The 26,883-nt window shown below is 42.7% G+C and overlaps 1 protein-coding gene across 3 annotated transcripts; it reads left to right on the plus strand.

Moving 5' to 3' along the window:
* Nucleotides 1-3,192: 3,192 nt before the first annotated feature.
* On the plus strand, nucleotides 3,193-26,883 carry LOC133650055 (ectonucleotide pyrophosphatase/phosphodiesterase family member 2-like). 3 transcript variants are annotated; one of them, XM_062046844.1, is made up of 25 exons: nucleotides 3,193-3,301; nucleotides 3,627-3,732; nucleotides 3,906-4,055; nucleotides 7,074-7,199; nucleotides 7,266-7,326; nucleotides 7,402-7,499; nucleotides 7,567-7,646; nucleotides 7,707-7,826; nucleotides 7,898-7,953; nucleotides 8,015-8,080; nucleotides 8,147-8,219; nucleotides 8,284-8,392; nucleotides 18,032-18,157; nucleotides 18,227-18,258; nucleotides 18,319-18,446; nucleotides 18,504-18,585; nucleotides 18,667-18,754; nucleotides 18,834-19,000; nucleotides 19,067-19,127; nucleotides 19,189-19,331; nucleotides 19,400-19,541; nucleotides 19,602-19,679; nucleotides 25,758-25,890; nucleotides 25,962-26,115; nucleotides 26,172-26,883. In XM_062046844.1, exons 1-25 carry the CDS (start codon nucleotides 3,284-3,286, stop codon nucleotides 26,340-26,342), a joined length of 2,568 nt encoding a protein of 855 aa, XP_061902828.1. In that variant the 5' UTR covers nucleotides 3,193-3,283; the 3' UTR covers nucleotides 26,343-26,883. The 3 variants fall into 3 exon arrangements, with proteins under 3 accessions (XP_061902828.1, XP_061902829.1, XP_061902830.1); XM_062046845.1 differs by having other exon boundaries at nucleotides 18,507-18,585; XM_062046846.1 differs by having other exon boundaries at nucleotides 18,507-18,585; nucleotides 19,403-19,541.

Here is a 26,883-nt window from a genome sequence, read left to right on the forward strand (position 1 = left end):
CAAAGACTAGATGTCACTTTCAAAGACTAGATGTCACTTTCAAAGACTAGATGTCACTTTCAAAGACTAGATGTCACTTTCAAAGACTAGATGTCACTCTCAAAGACTAGATGTCACTTTCAAAGACTAGATGTCACTTTCAAAGACTAGATGTCACTCTCAAAGACTAGATGTCACTCTCAAAGACTAGATGTCACTTTCAAAGACTAGATGTCACTTTCAAAGACTAGATGTCACTCTCAAAGACTAGATGTCACTTTCAAAGACTAGATGTCACTCTCAAAGACTAGATGTCACTCTCAAAGACTAGATGTCACTCTCAAAGACTAGATGTCACTTTCAAAGACTAGATGTCACTTTCAAAGACTAGATGTCACTCTCAAAGACTAGATGTCACTTTCAAAGACTAGATGTCACTTTCAAAGACTAGATGTCACTTTCAAAGACTAGATGTCACTTTCAAAGACTAGATGTCACTCTCAAAGACTAGATGTCACTTTCAAAGACTAGATGTCACTTTCAAAGACTAGATGTCACTCTCAAAGACTAGATGTCACTCTCAAAGACTAGATGTCACTTTCAAAGACTAGATGTCACTTTCAAAGACTAGATGTCACTCTCAAAGACTAGATGTCACTTTCAAAGACTAGATGTCACTTTCAAAGACTAGATGTCACTCTCAAAGACTAGATATCACTTTCAAAGACTAGTTGTCACTTTCAAAGACTAGATGTCATGAAGTGGGCGTGGCTACTGTACATGCAAGTTGTGTTGATCGATGACATCATCTGCTGTCTGTCAAAGTGGCTTACAGTGTGGTCGTCACGGTAACAAAAAACAGACTTGGGGAGCCTGACCTTTGACACAGTGAAAGCTGATTGGCCAAGGCGGTGCTGCCCCCTACTGGACCACATGGTCTATGCAGGAAGTAGTACTGCCCCCTACTGGACCACATGGTCTATGCAGGAAGTAGTACTGCCCCCTACTGGACCACATGGTCTATGCAGGAAGTAGTACTGCCCCCTACTGGACCACATGGTCTATGCAGGAAGTAGTACTGCCCCCTACTGGACCACATGGTCTATGCAGGAAGTAGTACTGCCCCCTACTGGACCACATGGTCTATGCAGGAAGTAGTACTGCCCCCTACTGGACCACATGGTCTATGCAGGAAGTAGTACTGCCCCCTACTGGACCACTTGGTCTATGCAGGAAGTAGTACTGCCCCCTACTGGACCACATGGTCTATGCAGGAAGTAGTACTGCCCCCTACTGGACCACATGGTCTATGCAGGAAGTAGTACTGCCCCCTACTGGACCACATGGTCTATGCAGGAAGTAGTACTGCCCCCTACTGGACCACTTGGTCTATGCAGGAAGTAGTACTGCCCCCTACTGGACCACATGGTCTATGCAGGAAGTAGTACTGCCCCCTACTGGACCACTTGGTCTATGCTGGAAGTAGTACTGCCCCCTACTGGACCACATGGTCTATGCAGGAAGTAGTACTGGATCACATGTGCTATGCAGGAAGTACTCCTGATGACTGGCAGGGGGCAGCCATGTCTTCACAAAAAAAACATTATTTGCTTAAAGTTGTTCATTGACATGTGAACTGTGTGTGTGTGTGTGTGTGTGTGTGTGTGTGTGTGTGTGTGTGTGTGTGTGTGTGTGTGTGTGTGTGTGTGTGTGTGTGTGTGTGTGTGTGTGTGTGTGTGTGTGTGTGTGTGTGTGTGTGTGTGACAAATATTAACTGTCCAAAGTACATTAGTACGTTCTAGAATGTAAAGTCCAAACAAGTCCTTACATTGCCTGCCAGTTCATTAGTCTGTTAGCGTGGTCCTTAGCCCCTTAGCGTGGTGATTAGCACGTTAGTGTTTAGTGATTAGCCCCTTAGCGTGGTGATTAGCACGTTAGTGTTTAGTGATTAGCCCCTTAGCGTGGTGATTAGCACGCTAGTGTTTAGTGATTAGCCCCTTAGCGTGGTGATTAGCACGTTAGTGTTTAGTGATTAGCACGTTAGTGTTTAGTGATTAGCACGTTAGTGTTTAGTGATTAGCCCCTTAGCGTGGTGATTAGCACGTTAGTGTTTAGTGATTAGCCCCTTAGCGTGGTGATTAGCATGTTAGTGTTTAGTGATTAGCCCCTTAGCGTGGTGATTAGCATGTTAGTGTTTAGTGATTAGCCCCTTAGCGTGGTGATTAGCACATTAGTGTTTAGTGATTAGCCCCTTAGCGTGGTGATTAGCACGTTAGTGTTTAGTGATTAGCCCCTTAGCGTGGTGATTAGCACGTTAGTGTTTAGTGATTAGCCCCTTAGCGTGGTGATTAGCACGTTAGTGTTTAGTGATTAGCCCCTTAGCGTGGTGATTAGCACGTTAGTGTTTAGTGATTAGCCCCTTAGCGTGGTGATTAGCACGTTAGTGTTTAGTGATTAGCCCCTTAGCGTGGTGATTAGCACGCTAGTGTTTAGTGATTAGCACGTTAGTGTGGTGATTAGCGTGTTAGTGTTTGGTGATTAGCACGTTAGCGTGGTGTTAGCCTACGTGATGCTAAATGTTTAATACCATGTTTATAAGAGTGTTGTAGTATCAAGTAGTACTTAGTACTACTTGATACTACTTAGTACTACTAAGTATTACTAAGTAATACCAAGTAGTACTGTAGTATTTGTATTCTCGCCCGACACCCGTGCTAATTGCTAACGCTGGCCGCTGCCTGCTGAGTATCCCCGGCTTGACCCCGCCCCCTGGCAGGCTGGTTGGCGTGCACGATGTCGTCAATGATGTCGTCAATGATGTCGGCAATGATGTCATCTTCCTGCTGCGGCGCACTTCCTGCTGCCACTAATTGTAGCCTCAGGTGATGGCTCAGGTGTCATGGGTGTGTGTGCGTGTGCGTGTGTGCGTGTGCGTGTGCGTGCGTGTGCGTGTGCGTGTGTGTGTGTGTGTGTGTGGAGGAAGAACAGAAGGTTCCAGCAGGATGTTGTCAACTTACATGTGTTGAAATCACACACACACTGTAGAGGTCAGAGGTCATTTCTAAGGTGAATTGTAAAGTACACACACGCACACACCCACGCACACACACACACACACACACACACACACGCCAGGACAAAACAAACAATGACACAAATTAGGGGGATCAGCGGGGGCGGGAGAGAGAGAGAGAGAGAGAGAGAGAGGAGCGCGAATCGATGTGCGCAGGCGCAAAGAGTCTCCACAGACGGACGTTGGACAAAGTTGTGTGTGTTGTGTAGTGTTGTGTGTCCGCGGAGGAACATGCCGCTGACATTGTGGGTACGTCACTTCTCTCTTTTCTCCTCCGTCGTCTTCTCGTCGCGACGTGCGCGCGCGCGCGCGACGCGGCTTTTAACGCTGCTGCTGATGATGATGATGATGATGTTTGATGAGGGGATGAAGATGGAATAAGGGTGGGGGAGGGGCGGCACATTTGTGTTCGCGCTGCGCATGCGCGTGTAGTTACGGTAACTACACACACGCCATTGATTGGACCCGGTCTGGAAATGGACCAATGAGAGGCTGCGGAGGCGCAGGGTCCCGCCCCCCTTGTGAAGATCCCATCATTACTGTGACTAAGCCCCGCCCACTGGGCTGTGTGCAGGTGTTAATGGCGTGGTGCGGGTGGCGCTGTGACGTCATCAGGGCGTACGTCTTCCAGGCCAGCCGACCTGCGGAGGGCGGCGAGGCCCCGCCCCCGCACGCCAAAGGTGAGGAGGCGCCCGCTTCCATCCCGGCGGCCCGCGCTGAGACCGTGTGTGTGTGTGTGTGTGTGTGTGTGTGTGTGTGTGTGTGTGTGTGTGTGTGTGTGTGTGTGTGTGTGTGTGTGTGTGTGTGTGTGTGTGTGTGTGTGTGTGTGTGTGTGTGTGTGTGTGTGTCCCAGTGGTGTCCCAGTGGGTCAGCTCAGCAGGGTCCTGTAAGGGGCGGTGCTTCGAGCTGGAGGAGGCGGAGCCACCAGGGTGTCGCTGTGACAATTTGTGTAAGACCTACTACAGCTGCTGCTCCGACTTTGACCACCACTGTCTCAAAACAGGTGAGTCACATCACCGCCGCTGTCAGGTGAGTCACATGACCGCCGCTGTCGGGTGAGTCACATGACCGCCCCTGTCAGGTGAGTCGCATGACCGCCGCTGTCAGGTGAGTCACATGACCGCCGCTGTCAGGTGAGTCACATGACCGCCCCTGTCAGGTGAGTCGCATGACCGCCGCTGTCAGGTGAGTCACATGACCGCCCCTGTCGGGTGAGTCACATGACCGCCCCTGTCAGGTGAGTCACATGACCGCCCCTGTCGGGTGAGTCACATGACCGCCGCTTAGCATAAAAGGCAGCTTAATTGGTCTCGTTTTTTTTCATTTAATCTTGGCTTAGTTGTTGCTGATCTTACCTTATTGAGCTGATCTTAGTCGAGCTGATCTTACCTTAGTTGAGTTGATCTTACCTTATTGAGCTGATCTTAGTTGAGCTGATCTTACCTTAGTTGAGCTGATCTTACCTCAGTTGAGTTGATCTTACCTTAGTTGAGCTGATCTTAGTTGAGCTGATCTTACCTTAGTTGAGCTGATCTTACCTTATTGAGCTGATCTTAGTTGAGCTGATCTTACCTTAGTTGAGCTGATCTTACCTTATTGAGCTGATCTTACCTTATTGAGCTGATCTTAGTTGAGCTGATCTTACCTTAGTTGAGCTGATCTTACCTTATTGAGCTGATCTTAGTTGAGCTGATCTTACCTTAGTTGAGTTGATCTTACCTTATTGAGCTGATCTTAGTTGAGCTGATCTTACCTTAGTTGAGCTGATCTTACCTTATTGAGCTGATCTTAGTTGAGCTGATCTTACCTTAGTTGAGTTGATCTTACCTTATTGAGCTGATCTTAGTTGAGCTGATCTTACCTTAGTTGAGCTGATCTTAGTTGAGCTGATCTTACCTTAGTTGAGCTGATCTTACCTTATTGAGCTGATCTTAGTTGAGCTGATCTTACCTTAGTTGAGTTGATCTTACCTTATTGAGCTGATCTTAGTTGAGCTGATCTTAGTTGAGCTGATCTTACTTTAGTTGAGCTGATCTTACCTCAGTTGAGTTGATCTTACCTTAGTTGAGCTGATCTTAGTTGAGCTGATCTTACCTTGGTTGAGCTGATCTTACCTTAGTTGAGCTGATCTTACCTTAGTTGAGCTGATCTTAGTTGAGCTGATCTTACCTTAGTTGAGCTGATCTTACCTTATTGAGCTGATCTTAGTTGAGCTGATCTTACCTTAGTTGAGCTGATCTTACCTTATTGAGCTGATCTTAGTTGAGCTGATCTTACCTTAGTTGAGCTGATCTTACCTTAGTTGAGCTGATCTTACCTTAGTTGAGCTGATCTTAGTTGAGCTGATCTTACCTTATTGAGCTGATCTTAGATGAGTTGATCTTACCTTAGTTGAGCTGTTCTTATCTTAGTTTAACTTACCTTAGTTGAGCTTATCTTACCTTAGTTGAGCTGATCTTAGATGAGTTTATCTTACCTTAGTTGGGCTGATCTTATCTTAGTTGAGCTGATCTTACCTTTTTGAGCTGATCTTAGTTGAGCTGATCTTACCTTATTGAGCTGATCTTAGTTGAGCTGATCTTACCTTAGTTGAGCTGATCTTAGATGAGTTGATCTTACCTTAGTTGAGCTGTTCTTATCTTAGTTGAACTTACCTTAGTTGAGCTGATCTTATCTTAGTTGAGCTGATCTTATTTTATTGAGCTGATCTTAGTTGAGCTGATCTTAGATGAGCTGATCTTACCTTAGTTGAGCTGTTCTTATCTTAGTTGAACTTACCTTAGTTGAGCTGATCTTATCTTAGTTGAACTTACCTTATTGAGCTGATCTTACCTTAGTTGAGCTGATCTTAGATGAGTTGATCTTACCTTAGTTGAGCTGTTCTTATCTTAGTTGAGCTTATTTTAGTTGAGCTGATCTTAGATTAGTTGATCTTACCTTAGTTGAGCTGATCTTAGATTAGTTGATCTTACCTTAGTTGAGCTGATCTTACCTTATTGAGCTGATCTTAGTTGAGCTCATCTTATCTTAGTTGAGCTGATCTTAGTTGAGCTGATCTTACCTTAGTTGAGCTGTTCTTATCTTAGTTGAACTTACCTTAGTTGAGCTGATCTTACCTTAGTTGAGCTGATCCTAGATGAGTTGATCTTACCTTAGTTGAGTTGATCTTAGATGAGTTGATTTTACCTTAGTTGAGCTGATCTTAGATGAGTTGATCTTACCTTAGTTGAGCTGTTCTTATCTTAGTTGAACTTACCTTAGTTGAGCTGATCTTACCTTAGTTGAGCTTATCCTAGATGAGTTGATCTTACCTTAGTTGAGTTGATCTTAGTTGAACTGATCTTACCTTAGTTGAGCTGATCTTAGATGAGTTGATCTTACCTTAGTTGAGTTGATCTTAGATGAGTTGATCTTACCTTAGTTGAGCTGATCCTAGATGAGTTGATCTTACCTTAGTTGAGTTGATCTTAGATGAGTTGATCTTACCTTAGTTGAGCTGATCTTAGATGAGTTGATCTTACCTTAGTTGAGCTGTTCTTATCTTAGTTGAGCTTATCTTAGTTGAGCTGATCTTAGATGAGTTGATCTTACCTTAGTTGAGCTGATCTTAGATTAGTTGATCTTACCTTAGTTGAGGTGATCTTAGATGAGTTGATCTTACCTTAGTTGAGCTGATCTTAGATTATTGAGCTGATCTTAGTTGAGCTCATCTTACCTTAGTTGAGCTGATCTTAGATGAGTTGATCTTACCTTAGTTGAGCTGTTCTTATCTTAGTTGATGTTACCTTAGTTGATGTTACCTTAGTTGATCTTACCTTAGTTGATATTACCTTAGTTGAGCTGTTCTTATCTTAGTTGATGTTACCTTAGTTGATGTTACCTTAGTTGATCTTACCTTAGTTGATGTTACCTTAGTTGAGTTGATCTTATCTTAGTTGATCTTACCTTAGTTGATGTTACCTTAGTTGATCTGATGTTGGAGTTAGTCCAGCAGTGCTGAGGTGAGTGTGTGTGTGAGCAGCGGGCGGGTTCGAGTGCCGGCAGGAGCGTTGTGGCGAGGGGAGGAGGGAGGAGCACGCCTGCCAGTGTGACCAGGACTGCCTGGAGCGAGGCGACTGCTGCTCCAACTACAAGTCGGCGTGCAAAGGTAATCGCCCTCGCCCTCGCCAACCTGCCGCTGAGTCGGCTTCACCGCTTGTCCTGTGTTTTGGAGGTGAGGAGACGTGGCTCCAAGGAGGCTGCGAGGACATCGGCGGCGCCGAGTGTCCCGCCGGGTGAGTACGCTATGCTAATTGGGCGGAGGGGGAGTATGCAAATGATATGCAAATGAGCGCCGTGGCACCCCGCAGCTTCGTCCGCCCCCCTCTCATCATGCTGTCCGTGGACGGCTTCCGGGCGTCCTACCTGAAGAAGGGCGCGTCCGTCATCCCCAACATCCACAAACTCAGTAGGTGGCCCCGCCCCCTTCTCCTAGAGCCCGCCCCCTCCCGGTAACCACAGGTGTTTCCTGTCAGGGACGTGCGGGACGTCTGCGCCCTACATGCGCCCCGTGTACCCCACCAAGACCTTCCCCAACCTGTACACCCTGGCCACGGTGAGTGTCACATGACCTGCTGCAGGGGGAGGGGCCACGCTCTCACCTGTGTGTCCTCAGGGCCTCTACCCCGAGTCCCACGGCATTGTGGGTAACACCATGCACGACCCCGTCTTCAACGCCACCTTCAGCCTGCGCACCCGGGAGAAGCTCAACCACCGCTGGTGGGGCGGGCAGCCGGTGAGTGGGCGGGGAAAAGGGGCGGGGCGGGGCCGGTTCTCCTTTGTGTCACGCCGCCGTGTCGCCCGCAGATCTGGATCACGGCGGAGGAGCAAGGCGTCAAGGCCGGAACCTTCTTCTGGCCCTGGTAGGTCTGCCTGCTTGGCTTCCTAGGACAGCGTGAGAGTGACCCCGTGCCCTCCTTGCAGGGTCATACCGCTGGAGCGCCGCATCCTGACCATCCTGCACTGGCTGCACCTGCCCGACCAGCACAGGTGTGCACCTCACACGCCTCCTCACCTGCAGGTACACCTGTGCTCACCTGCACGCTCTGTGTCCAGACCCTACGTCTACGCCGTGCACTCCGAGCAGCCCGACACCTTCGGACACCGCCTGGGACCCCTCAGCAGCGAGGTGAGGTCCGGTGACGCCTGTGGGCGGGGCCAATGGCTTGACCCCGCCTCCTGTGTGTGTGCAGCTGGACAACCCCCTGAGGGAGATAGACAACATCATCGGGCAGCTCATGAACGGACTGAAGCAAATGAATCTTCATCGATGTGTCAACGTCATCGTGGTGGGCGACCATGGTGAGTGGTGGGAGGATGAGGATGAGGATGAGGATGAGGATGGTGTTAATGAGGAGGATGTTGATGAGGATGATGTTGATGATGATGAAGATGATGTTGATGAGGATGATGTTAATGAGGATGATGATGATGAGGATGATGTTGATGAGGATAATGTTGATGAGGAGGATGTTAATGATGATGATGAGGATGATGTTAATGAGGAGGATGTTGATGAGGATGATGTTAATGAGGATGATGTTAATGATGATGAGCATGATGTTGATGAGGATAATGTTGATGAGGAGGATGTTAATGATGATGATGATGATGAGGATGATGTTAATGACGATGATGTTGAGGAGGATGATGATGATGAGGATGATGTTAATGAGGAGGATGTTGATGAGGATGATGATGATGAGGATGATGTTAATGACGATGATGTTGATGATGATGATGTTAAGGATGATGATAATGTTGATGAGGGTGATATTAAAGAGTAGGATGTGAATTAGGATGATGTTAATGAGGATGATGTTGATGATGATGAAGATGATGTTGATGAGGATGATGTTGATGAGGAGGATGTTAATGATGATGATGATGATGATGAAGATGATGTTGATGAGGATGATGTTAATGAGGAGGATGTTGATGAGGAGGATGTTAATGAGGATGATGTTAATGATGATAATGTTGATGAGGATGATATTAAAGAGTAGGATGTGAATTAGGATGATGTTAATGACGATGATGTTGATGATGATGATGTTAAGGATGATGTTAATGATGATAATGTTGATGAGGATGATGTTAATGATGAAGATGATGTTGATGAGGATGATGTTGATGAGGATGATGATGATGAGGATGATGTTAATGAGGAGGATGTTGATGAGGATGATGTTAATGAAGATGATGTTAATGAGGAGGATGTTGATGAGGATGATGTTGATGAGGATGATGTTAATGAGGATGATGTTAATGATGATAATGTTGATGAGGATGATGTTAATGAGGATGATGTTAATGATGATAATGTTGATGAGGATGATATTAAAGAGTAGGATGTGAATTAGGATGATGTTAATGACGATGATGTTGATGATGATGATGTTAAGGATGATGTTGATGAGGATAATGTTCATGAGGATGATGTTGATGATGATGATGTTAAGGATGATGTTAATGATGATCATGTTGATGAGGATGATGTTAATGATGATGAAGATGATCTTGATGAGGATGATGTTGATGAGGATAATGTTGATGAGGAGGATGTTAATGATGATGATGATGATGAAGATGATGTTGATGAGGATGATGTTAATGAGGAGGATGTTGATGAGGATGATGTTAATGAGGATGATGTTAATGATGATAATGTTGATGAGGATTATATTAAAGAGTAGGATGTGAATTAGGATGATGTTAATGACGATGATGTTGATGATGATGATGTTAAGGATGATGTTAATGATGATAATGTTGATGAGGATGATGTTAATGATGAAGATGATGTTGATGAGGATGATGTTGATGAGGATGATGATGATGAGGATGATGTTAATGAGGAGGATGTTGATGAGGATGATGTTAATGAAGATGATGTTAATGAGGAGGATGTTGATGAGGATGATGTTGATGAGGATGATGTTAATGAGGATGATGTTAATGATGATAATGTTGATGAGGATGATGTTAATGAGGATGATGTTAATGATGATAATGTTGATGAGGATGATATTAAAGAGTAGGATGTGAATTAGGATGATGTTAATGACGATGATGTTGATGATGATGATGTTAAGGATGATGTTGATGAGGATAATGTTCATGAGGATGATGTTGATGATGATGATGTTAAGGATGATGTTAATGATGATCATGTTGATGAGGATGATGTTAATGATGATGAAGATGATCTTGATGAGGATGATGTTGATGAGGATAATGTTGATGAGGAGGATGTTAATGATGATGATGATGATGAAGATGATGTTGATGAGGATGATGTTAATGAGGAGGATGTTGATGAGGATGATGTTAATGAGGATGATGTTAATGATGATAATGTTGATGAGGATGATATTAAAGAGTAGGATGTGAATTAGGATGATGTTAATGACGATGATGTTGATGATGATGATGTTAAGGATGATGTTAATGATGATAATGTTGATGAGGATGATGTTAATGATGAAGATGATGTTGATGAGGATGATGTTGATGAGGATGATGATGATGAGGATGATGTTAATGAGGAGGATGTTGATGAGGATGATGTTAATGAAGATGATGTTAATGAGGAGGATGTTGATGAGGATGATGTTGATGAGGATGATGTTAATGAGGATGATGTTAATGATGATAATGTTGATGAGGATGATGTTAATGAGGATGATGTTAATGATGATAATGTTGATGAGGATGATATTAAAGAGTAGGATGTGAATTAGGATGATGTTAATGACGATGATGTTGATGATGATGATGTTAAGGATGATGTTGATGAGGATAATGTTCATGAGGATGATGTTGATGATGATGATGTTAAGGATGATGTTAATGATGATCATGTTGATGAGGATGATGTTAATGATGATGAAGATGATCTTGATGAGGATGATGTTGATGAGGATAATGTTGATGAGGAGGATGTTAATGATGATGATGATGATGAAGATGATGTTGATGAGGATGATGTTAATGAGGAGGATGTTGATGAGGATGATGTTAATGAGGATGATGTTAATGATGATAATGTTGATGAGGATGATATTAAAGAGTAGGATGTGAATTAGGATGATGTTAATGACGATGATGTTGATGATGATGATGTTAAGGATGATGTTAATGATGATAATGTTGATGAGGATGATGTTAATGATGAAGATGATGTTGATGAGGATGATGTTGATGAGGATGATGATGATGAGGATGATGTTAATGAGGAGGATGTTGATGAGGATGATGTTAATGAAGATGATGTTAATGAGGAGGATGTTGATGAGGATGATGTTGATGAGGATGATGTTAATGAGGATGATGTTAATGATGATAATGTTGATGAGGATGATGTTAATGAGGATGATGTTAATGATGATAATGTTGATGAGGATGATATTAAAGAGTAGGATGTGAATTAGGATGATGTTAATGACGATGATGTTGATGATGATGATGTTAAGGATGATGTTGATGAGGATAATGTTGATGAGGATGATGTTGATGATGATGATGTTAAGGATGATGTTAATGATGATCATGTTGATGAGGATGATGTTAATGATGATGAAGATGATCTTGATGAGGATGATGTTGATGAGGATAATGTTGATGAGGAGGATGTTAATGATGATGATGATGATGATGAAGATGATGTTGATGAGGATGATGTTAATGAGGAGGATGTTGATGAGGAGGATGTTAATGAGGATGATGTTAATGATGATAATGTTGATGAGGATGATATTAAAGAGTAGGATGTGAATTAGGATGATGTTAATGACGATGATGTTGATGATGATGATGTCAAGGATGATGTTAATGATGATAATGTTGATGAGGATGATGTTAATGATCATGAAGATGATGTTGATGAGGATGATGTTGATGAGGATAATGTTGATGAGGAGGATGTTAATGATGATGATGATGATGAAGATGATGTTGATGAGGATGATGTTAATGAGGCTGATGTTGATGAGAATGATGTTAATGAGGATGAGGTTAATGATGATGATGTTGATGAGGATGATGTTAATGAGGATGATGTTGATGATGATAATGTTGATGAGGAGGATGTTAATGATGATGAAGATGAGGATGATGTTAATGACAATGATTTTGATGAGGATGAAGTTAATAAGGATGATGTTGATGATGATAATGTTAAGGATACTGTTATTGAGGATGAGGATGATGAAGATGATGTTGATGAGGATAATGTTATTGATGATGATGATGAAAATGATGTTGATGAGGATGATGTTAATGAGGATGATTATGTTAAAGATGATGATTATGTCAATGATGATGATGTTGATGAGGATGATGTTAATGAGGATGATGTTAATGACGATGATGTTGATGAGGATGAAGTTAATAAGGATGATGTTGATGATGATAATGCTGAGGATGCTGTTATTGAGGATGATGATGAAAATGATGTTGATGAGGATGATGTTAATGAGGATGATTATGTTAAAGATGATGATTATGTCAATGATGATGATGTTGATGAGGATGATGTTAATGAGGATGATGTTAATGACGATGATGTTGATGAGGATGGTGGTAATGAGGATGAGGTTAATGATGATGATGTTGATGAGGATGATGTAAATGAGGATGATGTTGATGAGCATGATGTTGATGATGATAATGTTGATGAGGATGATGTTAATGATGATGATGATGAAGATGAGGATGATGTTAATGACAATGATGTTGATGAGGATGAAGTTAATAAGGATGATGTTGATGATGATAATGCTGAGGATGCTGTTATTGAGGATGATGATGAAAATGATGTTGATGAGGATGATGTTAATGATGATGATGTGCATGAGGACAATGTTGATGAGGATGATGCTGATGGTGATGATGAGAATGATGTTGATGAGGATGTTGTTGATAATGATCAGGATGATGTTAATGATGATGAGGATGATGTTGATGAGGATGAGAATGATGATGATGAGAATGATGTTGATGAGGATGATGCTGATGGTGATGATGAGAATGATGTTGATAATGATGAGGATGATGCTAATGATGATGAGAATGATGATGATGATGATGATGTTAAAGAGTACGATGTGAATGAGGAGGATGTTGATGAGGATAATGGTAATGAGGATGATGTTAGTGAAGAAGATGTTGATGATGATGTTAATGATAATGATGTTAATGCGGATTATGTTAATGATAATGAGAATGAGAATTATGATAATGAGGAAGAGGATGATTAAAATGATGATGATAGTGATGAAAATGATAAGGAGGATGATAATAACGATGACGATGATGATGAGAATGATAAAGATGATGATGATAACGAGGATTATAAGAATAATGAGAATGACGATAACGATGAGGATGATGATGAGAATGATAAAGATGATGAGAATAATGAGGATAATGATGATGAGAATGATGATGGGAATGATAAAGATGATGAGAATGATAAGCATGATGATAACGATGAGAATGAGGATGATGATAAGAATGACAAGGAGGATGAAAATGATAACAAGGTTTATAAGAATGATGAGAATGTTAATGATTAGGACGAGCATGATGAGAATGAGCAAAATGATAACGATGAGGATAATGATGATGATGAGAATGATAAATATGATAATGATGCTGATGATGAGAATGATAAAGATGATTAGGATGATGATGATGATAACAATGAGAATGATGATGATGATGAGAACGACAAGAAGGATGAAAATGATGATGATAATGAGGTTTATAAGAACGATGAGAATGGTGATGATGAGAATAATGAGTATAATGATGATAATGATGATGAGAATTATGATGATTATGAGAATGGTGATGATAACGATGATAATGATGAGAATGGTGATGATGAGAAAGAAAATGATCAGAATGATGAGAATAATGACTGGTGAGAATGATGACAATGATGAGGATAATGATGATGATGATGATGATAAGAATGATAATGATAATGAGCATAATGATAATAATGACAAAGGTAATGATGAAGACGAGGATGATGGGAATGATGAGAATAATTACAATGATGAGAATGATGAGGATAATGATGATGAGTTTTTGCCGTGAAGATTGTTGGTCATGGTCATCCTCACTACCTCCATGAGAACATGAGTCAGTGCTCCATGAGAACATGAGTCAGTGGTCCATGAGAACATGAGTCAGTGCTCCATGAGAACATGAGTCAGTGCTTCATGATAACATGAGTCAGTGCTCCATGAGAACATGAGTCAGTGCTACATGAGAACATGAGTCGGTGCTTCATGATAACATGAGTCAGTGCTTCATGAGAACATGAGTCAGTGGTCCATGAGAACATGAGTCAGTGGTCCACGAGAACATGAGTCAGTGGTCCATGAGAACATGAGTCAGTGGTCCACGAGAACATGAGTCAGTGCTACATGAGAACATGAGTCAGTGGTCCATGAGAACATGAGTCAGTGGTCCATGAGAACATGAGTCAGTGGTCCATGAGAACATGAGTCAGTGCTCCATGAGAACATGAGTCAGTGGTCCATGAGAACATGAGTCAGTGGTCCATGATAACATGAGTCAGTGCTCCTTGAGAACATGAGTCATTACTACATGAGAACATGAGTCAGTGCTTCATGATAACATGAGTCAGTGCTTCATGATAACATGAGTCAGTGCTCCATGAGAACATGAGTCAGTGGTCCATGAGAACATGAGTCAGTGGTCCACGAGAACATGAGTCAGTGGTCCATGAGAACATGAGTCAATGGTCCACGAGAACATGAGTCAGTGCTCCATGAGAACATGAGTCAGTGGTCCATGAGAACATGAGTCAGTGGTCCATGAGAACATGAGTCAGTGGTCCATGAGAACATGAGTCAGTGGTCCATGAGAACATGAGTCAGTGCTCCATGAGAACATGAGTCAGTGGTCCATGAGAACATGAGTCAGTGGTCCATGAGAACATGAGTCAGTGGTCCATGAGAACATGAGTCAGTGCTCCATGAGAACATGAGTCAGTGGTCCATGAGAACATGAGTCAGTGGTCCATGAGAACATGAGTCAGTGGTCCATGAGAACATGAGTCAGTGGTCCATGAGAACATGAGTCAGTGGTCCATGAGAACATGAGTCAGTGCTCCATGAGAACATGAGTCAGTGGTCCATGAGAACATGAGTCAGTGGTCCATGAGAACATGAGTCAGTGGTCCATGAGAACATGAGTCAGTGGTCCATGAGAACGTGAGTCAGTGGTCCATGAGAACATGAGTCAGTGCTTCATGAGAACATGAGTCAGTGCTCCATGAGAACATGAGTCGGTGGTCCATGAGAACATGAGTCAGTGGTCCATGAGAACATGAGTCAGTGCTTCATGATAACATGAGTCAGTGGTCCATGAGAACATGAGTCAGTGCTCCATGAGAACATGAGTCAGTGGTCAATGAGAACATGAGTCAGTGCTTCATGAGAACATGAGTCAGTGCTTCATGAGAACATGAGTCAGTGCTCCATGAGAACATGAGTCAGTGGTCCATGAGAACATGAGTCAGTGCTCCATGAGAACATGAATCAGTGGTCCATGAGAACATGAGTCAGTGGTCCATGAGAACATGAGTCAGTGGTCCATGAGAACATGAGTCAGTGCTCCATGAGAACATGAGTCAGTGGTCCATGAGAACATGAGTCAGTGCTTCATGAGAACATGAGTCAGTGCTTCATGATAACATGAGTCAGTGGTCCATGAGAACATGAGTCAGTGCTCCATGAGAACATGAGTCAGTGGTCCATGAGAACATGAGTCAGTGCTCCATGAGAACATGAGTCAGTGGTCCATGAGAACATGAGTCAGTGCTCCATGAGAACATGAGTCAGTGGTCCATGAGAACATGAGTCAGTGCTCCATGAGAACATTCACAAGTTAGCATTCACAAGCCTGATGGTCTGTGGGTAGAAAGTGTTTGTCAGTCTGGTAGTCCTGGATTTCAGGCTCCTGTATGGTCTGCCTGATGGTAGGAGGTGTACTGTCCTTGATGATGTCGTGTGCTCTCCTGGTAGACTACAAGTCCTGTAGGCTGCTCCTGAGCAGTTCTAATGACTTGCTGGAGTGCCTTCCTGTCCTTAGCAGTGCAGTTTCCATACCAGACCGTGATTGAGCTGGTAAGGACACTCTCAAGCGTACTTCTATAGAAGTTGCAGAGAATGTTGGGTGGCATGCCAAATGTTCTCAGCCTTCTTAGGAAGTACAGTCGCTGCTGGGCTTTGTTGGGTGTTGTGATCCCAGGTCAGGTCCTCGCTGATGTGGGTCCCGAGGAATTTAAAGGTTTTCACCCTGTCCACCTCTGTCTCCCCATTGTACAGAGGTGTGTACTGTGCACTCCTTCTCCGTGGGTCAATAATCATCTCCTTGGTCTTGTCTGTGTTCAAGGGGAGATTATTATCCTGACCCCAGGCCACCAGTTCCGCTAGCTCCCTTCTGTACGCTGCCTCAGCTCCCCCGGGGATCAGTCCGACGACCGTAGTATCATCTGCAAACTTGATGATACTGGTGTTGTTCTGGGAGGCCACACAGTCGTGTGTGAAGAGGGTGTACAACAGGGGGCTCAGCACACAGCCTTGGGGGGGTCCTTGTGCTTACAACCTTTGTGCCTGATGTCTGGTTGGGGGGTCCTTGTGCTTAGAACCTTTGTGCCTGATGTCTGGTTGGGGGGTCATTGTGCTTAGAACCTTTGTGCCTGATGTCTGGTTGGGGGGTCCTTGTGCTTACAACCTTTGTGCCTGATGTCCGGTTGGGGGGTCCTTGTGCTTAGAACCTTTGTGCCTGATGTCTGGTTGGGGGGTCCTTGTGCTTAGAACCTTTGTGCCTGATGTCCGGTTGGGGGGTCCTTGTGCTTAGAACCTTTGTGCCTGATGTCCGGTTGGGGGTATTTGTGCTTAGAACCTTTGTGCCTGATGTCTGGTTGGGGGGTCCTTGTGCTTACAACCTTTGTGCCTGATGTCTGGTTGGGGGGTCCTTGTGCTTAGAACCTTTGTGCCTGATGTCTGGTTGGGGGGTCATTGTGCTTAGAACCTTTGTGCCTGATGTCTGGTTGGGGGGTCATTGTGCTTAGAACCTTTGTGCCTGATGTCTGGTTGGGGGGTCCTTGTGCTTAGAACCTTTGTGCCTGATGTCTGGTTGGGGGGTCCTTGTGCTTAGAACCTTTGTGCCTGATGTCTGGTTGGGGGGTCCTTGTGCTTACAACCTTTGTGCCTGATGTCTGGTTGGGGGGTCCTTGTGCTTAGAACCTTTGTGCCTGGTGTCTGGTTGGGGGGTCTTTGTGCTTAGAACCTTTGTGCCTGATGTCTGGTTGGGGGGTCCTTGTGCTTAGAACCTTTGTGCCTGATGTCTGGTTGGGGGGTCCTTGTGCTTAGAACCTTTGTGCCTGATGTCTGGTTGGGGGGTCCTTGTGCTTACAACCTTTGTGCCTGATGTCTGGTTGGGGGGTCGTTGTGCTTAGAACCTTTGTGCCTGATGTCTGGTTGGGGGGTCCTTGTACTTAGAACCTTTGTGCCTGATGTCTGGTTGGGGGGTCGTTGTGCTTACAACCTTTGTGCCTGATGTCTGGTTGGGAGGTCCTTGTGCTTAGAACCTTTGTGCCTGATGTCTGGTTGGGGGGTCCTTGTGCTTACAACCTTTGTGCCTGATGTCTGGTTGGGGGGTCCTTGTGCTTACAACCTTTGTGCCTGATGTCTGGTTGGGGGGTCCTTGTGCTTACAACCTTTGTGCCTGATGTCTGGTTGGGGGGTCCTTGTGCTTAGAACCTTTGTGCCTGATGTCTGGTTGGGGGGTCCTAGTGCTTAGAATCTTTGTGCCTGATGTCTGGTTGGGGGGTAGGTGTGCATATTGAGCGGCAGGTGTGCGTATTGAGCGGCAGGTGTGCGTGCCGTGTTTCAGGCATGGAGGAGGCGCACTGCGACCGCACGGAGTTCCTCAGCAGCTACCCGCTGAACATCGATGACATCACACTCATCCCAGGCTCGCTGGGCCGGATTCGACCTCGCGATCCCAAGTCCAGCACATGTGAGTTAATGTGGGTGTAGGCCCCGCCCCCCGGCGCCATCCCTTCCTCACCGCTTTGTCGCCTTGCAGATGACCCGCAGCAGGTGGTGGCCAACCTGACGGTGAGTAAGGCCCGCCCCCTGGCGGCGTGAGCGGCTGACGAGCGCTGTGGTTGGTTGCAGTGCAAGATGGCGACGCAGCACTTCACGCCGTACCTCAAGCAGCACTTACCCAAGAGGCTTCACTACGCCAACAACCGCCGCATCGAGGACGTGCACCTGCTGATGGACAGGAAGTGGCACATCGCCAGGTAACGCCGCGCACAACCTCTGCGCTGCGCCGCCAGCTGACACGCCGGCCGTATTAGCAGGAAAATGCCGGAGAAGATGCGGACGCGGTGCGGTTTCTATGGCGACCACGGCTTCGACAACAAGATCACCAGCATGAGGGTACTTGTCCGCCTCGCCTCGCCTCGCCTCGCCGCCACGCCGCGTGTCATGTGACGTGTCGACCACTTCCTGTCCCTGCAGACCATCTTCATGGCGCACGGGCCCAGCTTCCGCTCGCAGACTCAGGTGGCGGAGTTCGACAACATCGAGCTCTACAACGTCATGTGCGGTGAGTCCCGCAGCACGCCGCCAGACTCCGCCCCCCCTGACTCCGCCCCCCCTGACTCCTCCCCCCCCCCCCGTCGCAGACCTGCTGGGCCTGAAGCCGGCGCCGAACAACGGGACCCACGGGAGCCTGAACGCCATGTTGAAAGAGCCGCCGTTCCAGCCCGAGATGCCCGCCGAAGTGACGGCGCCGTCGCCGGACACGGAGGTGGCGGTGACCTCCGACCTCGGCTGCAGCTGCGACGACGAGGTCGGCGTAGGGTTTGACTCCGCCCACCATAGAGGAAGTTGTTGATGCTTGCTGCTTGTGTCTCAGAACAAGGTGGACGAGGTGACGGACGCCTTCGGCCCCGCCCAAGACGGCGCCGACGACTACAGTAGGTGTGGCGCCGAGCAGCCGGCGCCAGGCGGCCATTAACGCGCTCGCTGTGCCCGCAGACGCCACCTTGCTGCCCTTTGGCCGCCCCGCCGTCATGTTTGATGCCCGCTACGGTTTGCTCCATCACCAAGACTTCATCAGCGCTTACAGCCGCCAGCTCGCCATGCCGCTGTGGACGTCCTTCACGTTGCCGCCGCCGCAGGTGCGCCCGCCGCCGCCCCGCCCGGCAGCTCACGCCCTGCCCCCGCGCTCACCCACCCTCTGATTAAGCAGGAGGACGTGACTCTTCTAGAAGCTTCCGGTGGCAGCAGCTGCGTGCGGATGGACCGCCGCGTGTCAGCCCAGCACAGTCCCAGCTGCAGCACCTATAGCCACGCCCCCCAGCTCACCTACGGCTTCCTCTTCCCGCCAGGTACGGGTCAAAGGTCGCCAGGCCCAGCTTTGGGCTCAGCGTGTCTCCTTTTGTTGGCAGAGTTGGCGTCGTCTGCCGAGTCCAAACACCAAGCTGAGCTCATCACCAACACCGTGCCCATGTTTCCCGCCTTCGCCAGTGAGTCACGCCGCGATGGCCCAGACCGCCGCCGCTCCTCCACAAACACCTCATTGTCCTCCCGACGACGCTTTGTGCGCTCTGACAGCATGACAACAACATGACTGTGCACTTTATCTACCTTATTCTCACTTTATCTACCTTATTCTCACATTATCTACCTTATTCTCACTTTATCTACCTTATTCTCACTTTTATCTACCTTATTCTCACTTTTATCTACCTTATTCTCACTTTATCTACCTTATTCTCACTTTATCTACCTTATTCTCACTTTTATCTACCTTATTCTCACTTTTATCTACCTTATTCTCACTTTATCTACCTTATTCTCACTTTATCTACCTTATTCTCACTTTATCTACCTTATTCTCACTTTTATCTACCTTATTCTCACTTTATCTACCTTATTCTCACTTTATCTACCTTATTCTCACTTTTATCTACCTTATTCTCACTTTTATCTACCTTATTGTCACATTATCTACCTTATTCTCACTTTATCTACCTTATTCTCACTTTTATCTACCTTATTCTCACTTTTATCTACCTTATTCTCACTTTTATCTACCTTATTCTCACTTTTATCTACCTTATTCTCACTTTATCTACCTTATTCTCACTTTATCTACCTTATTCTCACTTTATCTACCTTATTCTCACTTTTATCTACCTTATTCTCACTTTATCTACCTTATTCTCACTTTATCTACCTTATTCTCACTTTTATCTACCTTATTCTCACTTTTATCTACCTTATTGTCACATTATCTACCTTATTCTCACTTTATCTACCTTATTCTCACTTTATCTACCTTATTCTTACTTTTATCTACCTTATTCTCACTTTTATCTACCTTATTCTCACTTTATCTACCTTATTCTCACTTTATCTACCTTATTCTCACTTTTATCTACCTTATTCTCACTTTATCTACCTTATTCTCACTTTTATCTACCTTATTCTCACTTTATCTACCTTATTCTCATTTTATCTATCTTATTCTCACTTTTATCTACCTTATTCTCACTTTTATCTACCTTATTGTCACATTATCTACCTTATTCTCACTTTATCTACCTTATTCTCACTTTTATCTACCTTATTCTCACTTTTATCTACCTTATTGTCACATTATCTACCTTATTCTCACTTTATCTACCTTATTCTCACTTTATCTACCTTATTCTCACTTTATCTACCTTATTCTCACTTTTATCTACCTTATTCTCACTTTATCTACCTTATTCTCACTTTATCTACCTTATTCTCACTTTTATCTACCTTATTCTCACTTTTATCTACCTTATTGTCACATTATCTACCTTATTCTCACTTTATCTACCTTATTCTCACTTTATCTACCTTATTCTTACTTTTATCTACCTTATTCTCACTTTTATCTACCTTATTCTCACTTTATCTACCTTATTCTCACTTTATCTACCTTATTCTCACTTTTATCTACCTTATTCTCACTTTATCTACCTTATTCTCACTTTTATCTACCTTATTCTCACTTTATCTACCTTATTCTCATTTTATCTATCTTATTCTCACTTTTATCTACCTTATTCTCACTTTTATCTACCTTATTGTCACATTATCTACCTTATTCTCACTTTATCTACCTTATTCTCACTTTTATCTACCTTATTCTCACTTTTATCTACCTTATTGTCACATTATCTACCTTATTCTCACTTTATCTACCTTATTCTCACTTTATCTACCTTATTGTCACATTATCTACCTTATTCTCACTTTATCTACCTTATTCTCACTTTATCTACCTTATTCTCACTTATCTACCTTATTCTCACTTTATCTACCTTATTCTCACTTTATCTACCTTATTCTCACTTTTATCTACCTTATTCTCACTTTATCTACCTTATTCTCACTTTATCTACCTTATTCTCACTTTTATCTACCTTATTCTCACTTTTATCTACCTTATTGTCACATTATCTACCTTATTCTCACTTTATCTACCTTATTCTCACTTTTATATACCTTATTCTCACTTTTATCTACCTTATTCTCACTTTTATCTACCTTATTCTCACTTTATCTACCTTATTCTCACTTTATCTACCTTATTCTCACTTTATCTACCTTATTCTCACTTTTATCTACCTTATTCTCACTTTATCTACCTTATTCTCACTTTATCTACCTTATTCTCACTTTTATCTACCTTATTCTCACTTTTATCTACCTTATTGTCACATTATCTACCTTATTCTCACTTTATCTACCTTATTCTCACTTTATCTACCTTATTCTCACTTTTATCTACCTTATTCTCACTTTTATCTACCTTATTCTCACTTTATCTACCTTATTCTCACTTTATCTACCTTATTCTCACTTTTATCTACCTTATTCTCACTTTATCTACCTTATTCTCACTTTTATCTACCTTATTCTCACTTTATCTACCTTATTCTCATTTTATCTATCTTATTCTCACTTTTATCTACCTTATTCTCACTTTTATCTACCTTATTGTCACATTATCTACCTTATTCTCACTTTATCTACCTTATTCTCACTTTTATCTACCTTATTCTCACTTTTATCTACCTTATTGTCACATTATCTACCTTATTCTCACTTTATCTACCTTATTCTCACTTTTATCTACCTTATTCTCACTTTTATCTACCTTATTCTCACTTTATCTACCTTCTTGCCCTAGAAGATAACATGACTCAGCACTTTTATCTACCTTATTGTCACATTATCTACCTTATTGTCACATTATCTACCTTATTCTCACTTTATCTACCTTATTCTCACTTTATCTACCTTATTCTCACTTTTATCTACCTTATTCTCACTTTATCTACCTTATTCTCACTTTATCTACCTTATTCTCACTTTTATCTACCTTATTCTCACTTTATCTACCTTATTCTCATTTTATCTACCTTATTCTCACTTTTATCTACCTTATTCTCACTTTTATCTACCTTATTGTCACATTATCTACCTTATTCTCACTTTATCTACCTTATTCTCACTTTTATCTACCTTATTCTCACTTTTATCTACCTTATTGTCACATTATCTACCTTATTCTCACTTTATCTACCTTATTCTCCCTTTTATCTACCTTATTCTCACTTTATCTACCTTCTTGCCCTAGAAGATAACATGACTCAGCACTTTTATCTACCTTATTCTCACTTTTATCTACCTTATTCTCACTTTATCTACCTTATTCTCACTTTATCTACCTTATTCTCACTTTTATCTACCTTATTCTCACTTTTATCTACCTTATTCTCACTTTATCTACCTTATTCTCACTTTATCTACCTTATTCTCACTTTTATCTACCTTATTCTCACTTTATCTACCTTATTCTCACTTTTATCTACCTTATTCTCACTTTATCTACCTTATTCTCATTTTATCTATCTTATTCTCACTTTTATCTACCTTATTCTCACTTTTATCTACCTTATTGTCACATTATCTACCTTATTCTCACTTTATCTACCTTATTCTCACTTTTATCTACCTTATTCTCACTTTTATCTACCTTATTGTCACATTATCTACCTTATTCTCACTTTATCTACCTTATTCTCACTTTTATCTACCTTATTCTCACTTTTATCTACCTTATTCTCACTTTATCTACCTTCTTGCCCTAGAAGATAACATGACTCAGCACTTTTATCTACCTTATTGTCACATTATCTACCTTATTCTCACTTTATCTACCTTATTCTCACTTTTATCTACCTTATTCTCACTTTATCTACCTTATTCTCACTTTATCTACCTTATTCTCACTTTATCTACCTTATTCTCACTTTTATCTACCTTATTCTCACTTTATCTACCTTATTCTCACTTTATCTACCTTATTCTCACTTTTATCTACCTTATTAATAATAATAATAATAATGGATTAGATTTATATAGCGCTTTTCTAGACACTCAAAGCGCTTCACAGAGAAGTGAGAACCCATCATTCATTTTTACAACTCATTCATTCATCATTATTCTCACTTTATCTACCTTATTCTCATTTTATCTACCTTATTCTCACTTTTATCTACCTTATTCTCACTTTTATCTACCTTATTGTCACATTATCTACCTTATTCTCACTTTATCTACCTTATTCTCACTTTTATCTACCTTATTCTCACTTTTATCTACCTTATTGTCACATTATCTACCTTATTCTCACTTTATCTACCTTATTCTCACTTTATCTACCTTATTCTCACTTATCTACCTTATTCTCACTTTTATCTACCTTATTCTCACTTTATCTACCTTATTCTCACTTTTATCTACCTTATTCTCACTTTATCTACCTTATTCTCACTTTATCTACCTTATTCTCACTTTTATCTACCTTATTCTCACTTTTATCTACCTTATTGTCACATTATCTACCTTATTCTCACTTTATCTACCTTATTCTCATTTTATCTACCTTATTCTCACTTTTATCTACCTTATTCTCACTTTTATCTACCTTATTGTCACATTATCTACCTTATTCTCACTTTATCTACCTTATTCTCACTTTTATCTACCTTATTCTCACTTTTATCTACCTTATTGTCACATTATCTACCTTATTCTCACTTTATCTACCTTATTCTCACTTTATCTACCTTATTCTCACTTATCTACCTTATTCTCACTTTTATCTACCTTATTCTCACTTTATCTACCTTATTCTCACTTTTATCTACCTTATTCTCACTTTATCTACCTTATTCTCACTTTATCTACCTTATTCTCACTTTTATCTACCTTATTCTCACTTTTATCTACCTTATTGTCACATTATCTACCTTATTCTCACTTTATCTACCTTATTCTCACTTTTATATACCTTATTCTCACTTTTATCTACCTTATTCTCACTTTTATCTACCTTATTCTCACTTTTATCTACCTTATTCTCACTTTATCTACCTTATTCTCACTTTATCTACCTTATTCTCACTTTTATCTACCTTATTCTCACTTTATCTACCTTATTCTCACTTTATCTACCTTATTCTCACTTTTATCTACCTTATTCTCACTTTTATCTACCTTATTGTCACATTATCTACCTTATTCTCACTTTATCTACCTTATTCTCACTTTATCTACCTTATTCTCACTTTTATCTACCTTATTCTCACTTTTATCTACCTTATTCTCACTTTATCTACCTTATTCTCACTTTATCTACCTTATTCTCACTTTTATCTACCTTATTCTCACTTTATCTACCTTATTCTCACTTTTATCTACCTTATTCTCACTTTATCTACCTTATTCTCATTTTATCTATCTTATTCTCACTTTTATCTACCTTATTCTCACTTTTATCTACCTTATTGTCACATTATCTACCTTATTCTCACTTTATCTACCTTATTCTCACTTTTATCTACCTTATTCTCACTTTTATCTACCTTATTGTCACATTATCTACCTTATTCTCACTTTATCTACCTTATTCTCACTTTTATCTACCTTATTCTCACTTTTATCTACCTTATTCTCACTTTATCTACCTTCTTGCCCTAGAAGATAACATGACTCAGCACTTTTATCTACCTTATTGTCACATTATCTACCTTATTGTCACATTATCTACCTTATTCTCACTTTATCTACCTTATTCTCACTTTATCTACCTTATTCTCACTTTATCTACCTTATTCTCATTTTATCTACCTTATTCTCACTTTTATCTACCTTATTCTCACTTTTATCTACCTTATTGTCACATTATCTACCTTATTCTCACTTTATCTACCTTATTCTCACTTTTATCTACCTTATTCTCACTTTTATCTACCTTATTGTCACATTATCTACCTTATTCTCACTTTATCTACCTTATTCTCACTTTTATCTACCTTATTCTCACTTTTATCTACCTTATTGTCACATTATCTACCTTATTCTCACTTTTATCTACCTTATTCTCACTTTATCTACCTTCTTGCCCTAGAAGATAACATGACTCAGCACTTTATCTACCTTATTGCCCTGCGATGAGGTGAGCGTAACCATGGTGACGGGTGTTGCGCCCGCAGGAGTGTGGCGTTACCTGCAGCGGGCGCTGCTGATCCGCTACGCCCGGGAGCAGCGGGGCATCAACGTGCTGGCGGGGCCCGTGTTCGACCACGACTACGACGGCCGGCGTGACGCGCTGGAGGACATCAGGAAGTGAGTGACATCAGGAAGTGAGTGAGCGCCACGCCCGACTGAGCGTGTGTGACGTGTGCCGCCGCCCGCAGGTGGTCGCCCGCCACGCCGCCCGTGCCCACCCACTTCTTCGCCGTGGTGACCGGCTGCCGGCGGGCCAACCGCACGCTGGACGAGTGCGAGGGCGATGTGGGCGTGGTCTCCTTCCTGCTGCCCCACCGGCCCGACAACAGCGAGACCTGCAAGGTGAGTGCGGCGCAGGAAGTCAGGGGGCGGGGCTAACAGCCGGCCAATGCGTGCAGAGCCGAGAGGACGAGCAGCAGTGGGTGGAGCAGCTCCTCCAGCTGCACACCGCCCGAGTCCGAGACGTGGAGATCCTGACGGGTCTGGACTTGTTCCGCTCCAGCAACCAGACCTACAGCCGGACCCTCAGCCTCAAGACCTCCATGCACACCTTTGAGGACCAGGACTAGGCCCCGCCCTCTTGGGACCAGGGGGCGTGGCCACGCACACACATATACTGATACTGGGGCTCTTGCTGTCAATCCCATACCAAGTAAACCACGCAGCTGGTATCGCCGATACTGACACAGATACCGATAGGGATACAGACACCGATAGCAATACAGATACCGATACAGATACCAAGTGCGGTACGGATACGATAGCAAAACATATATATTATACAGATACAGATAGGGATAGGGATACCAATACAGATAGCAATACGGATACCAAGCGCGATACAGATACGATAGCGATACAGATATATTATACAGATAGGGATACAGATACAGATAGGGATACCAATACAGATAGAAATACAGATACCAAGTGCGATACAGATACGATAGCAATACAGATATGAACCAGATAGGGATAGTGACACAGATACCGATAGCAACACAGATACAGCTAGCGATACAAAAACGATAGGGATAGGGATACAGATAGCAATACAGATACCAAGCGCGATACAGATACGATAGCGATACAGATATATTATACAGACAG

This window comes from Entelurus aequoreus, linkage group LG05 (genome assembly GCF_033978785.1).
Source record: "Entelurus aequoreus isolate RoL-2023_Sb linkage group LG05, RoL_Eaeq_v1.1, whole genome shotgun sequence".
Lineage (NCBI taxonomy): Eukaryota > Metazoa > Chordata > Actinopteri > Syngnathiformes > Syngnathidae > Entelurus > Entelurus aequoreus.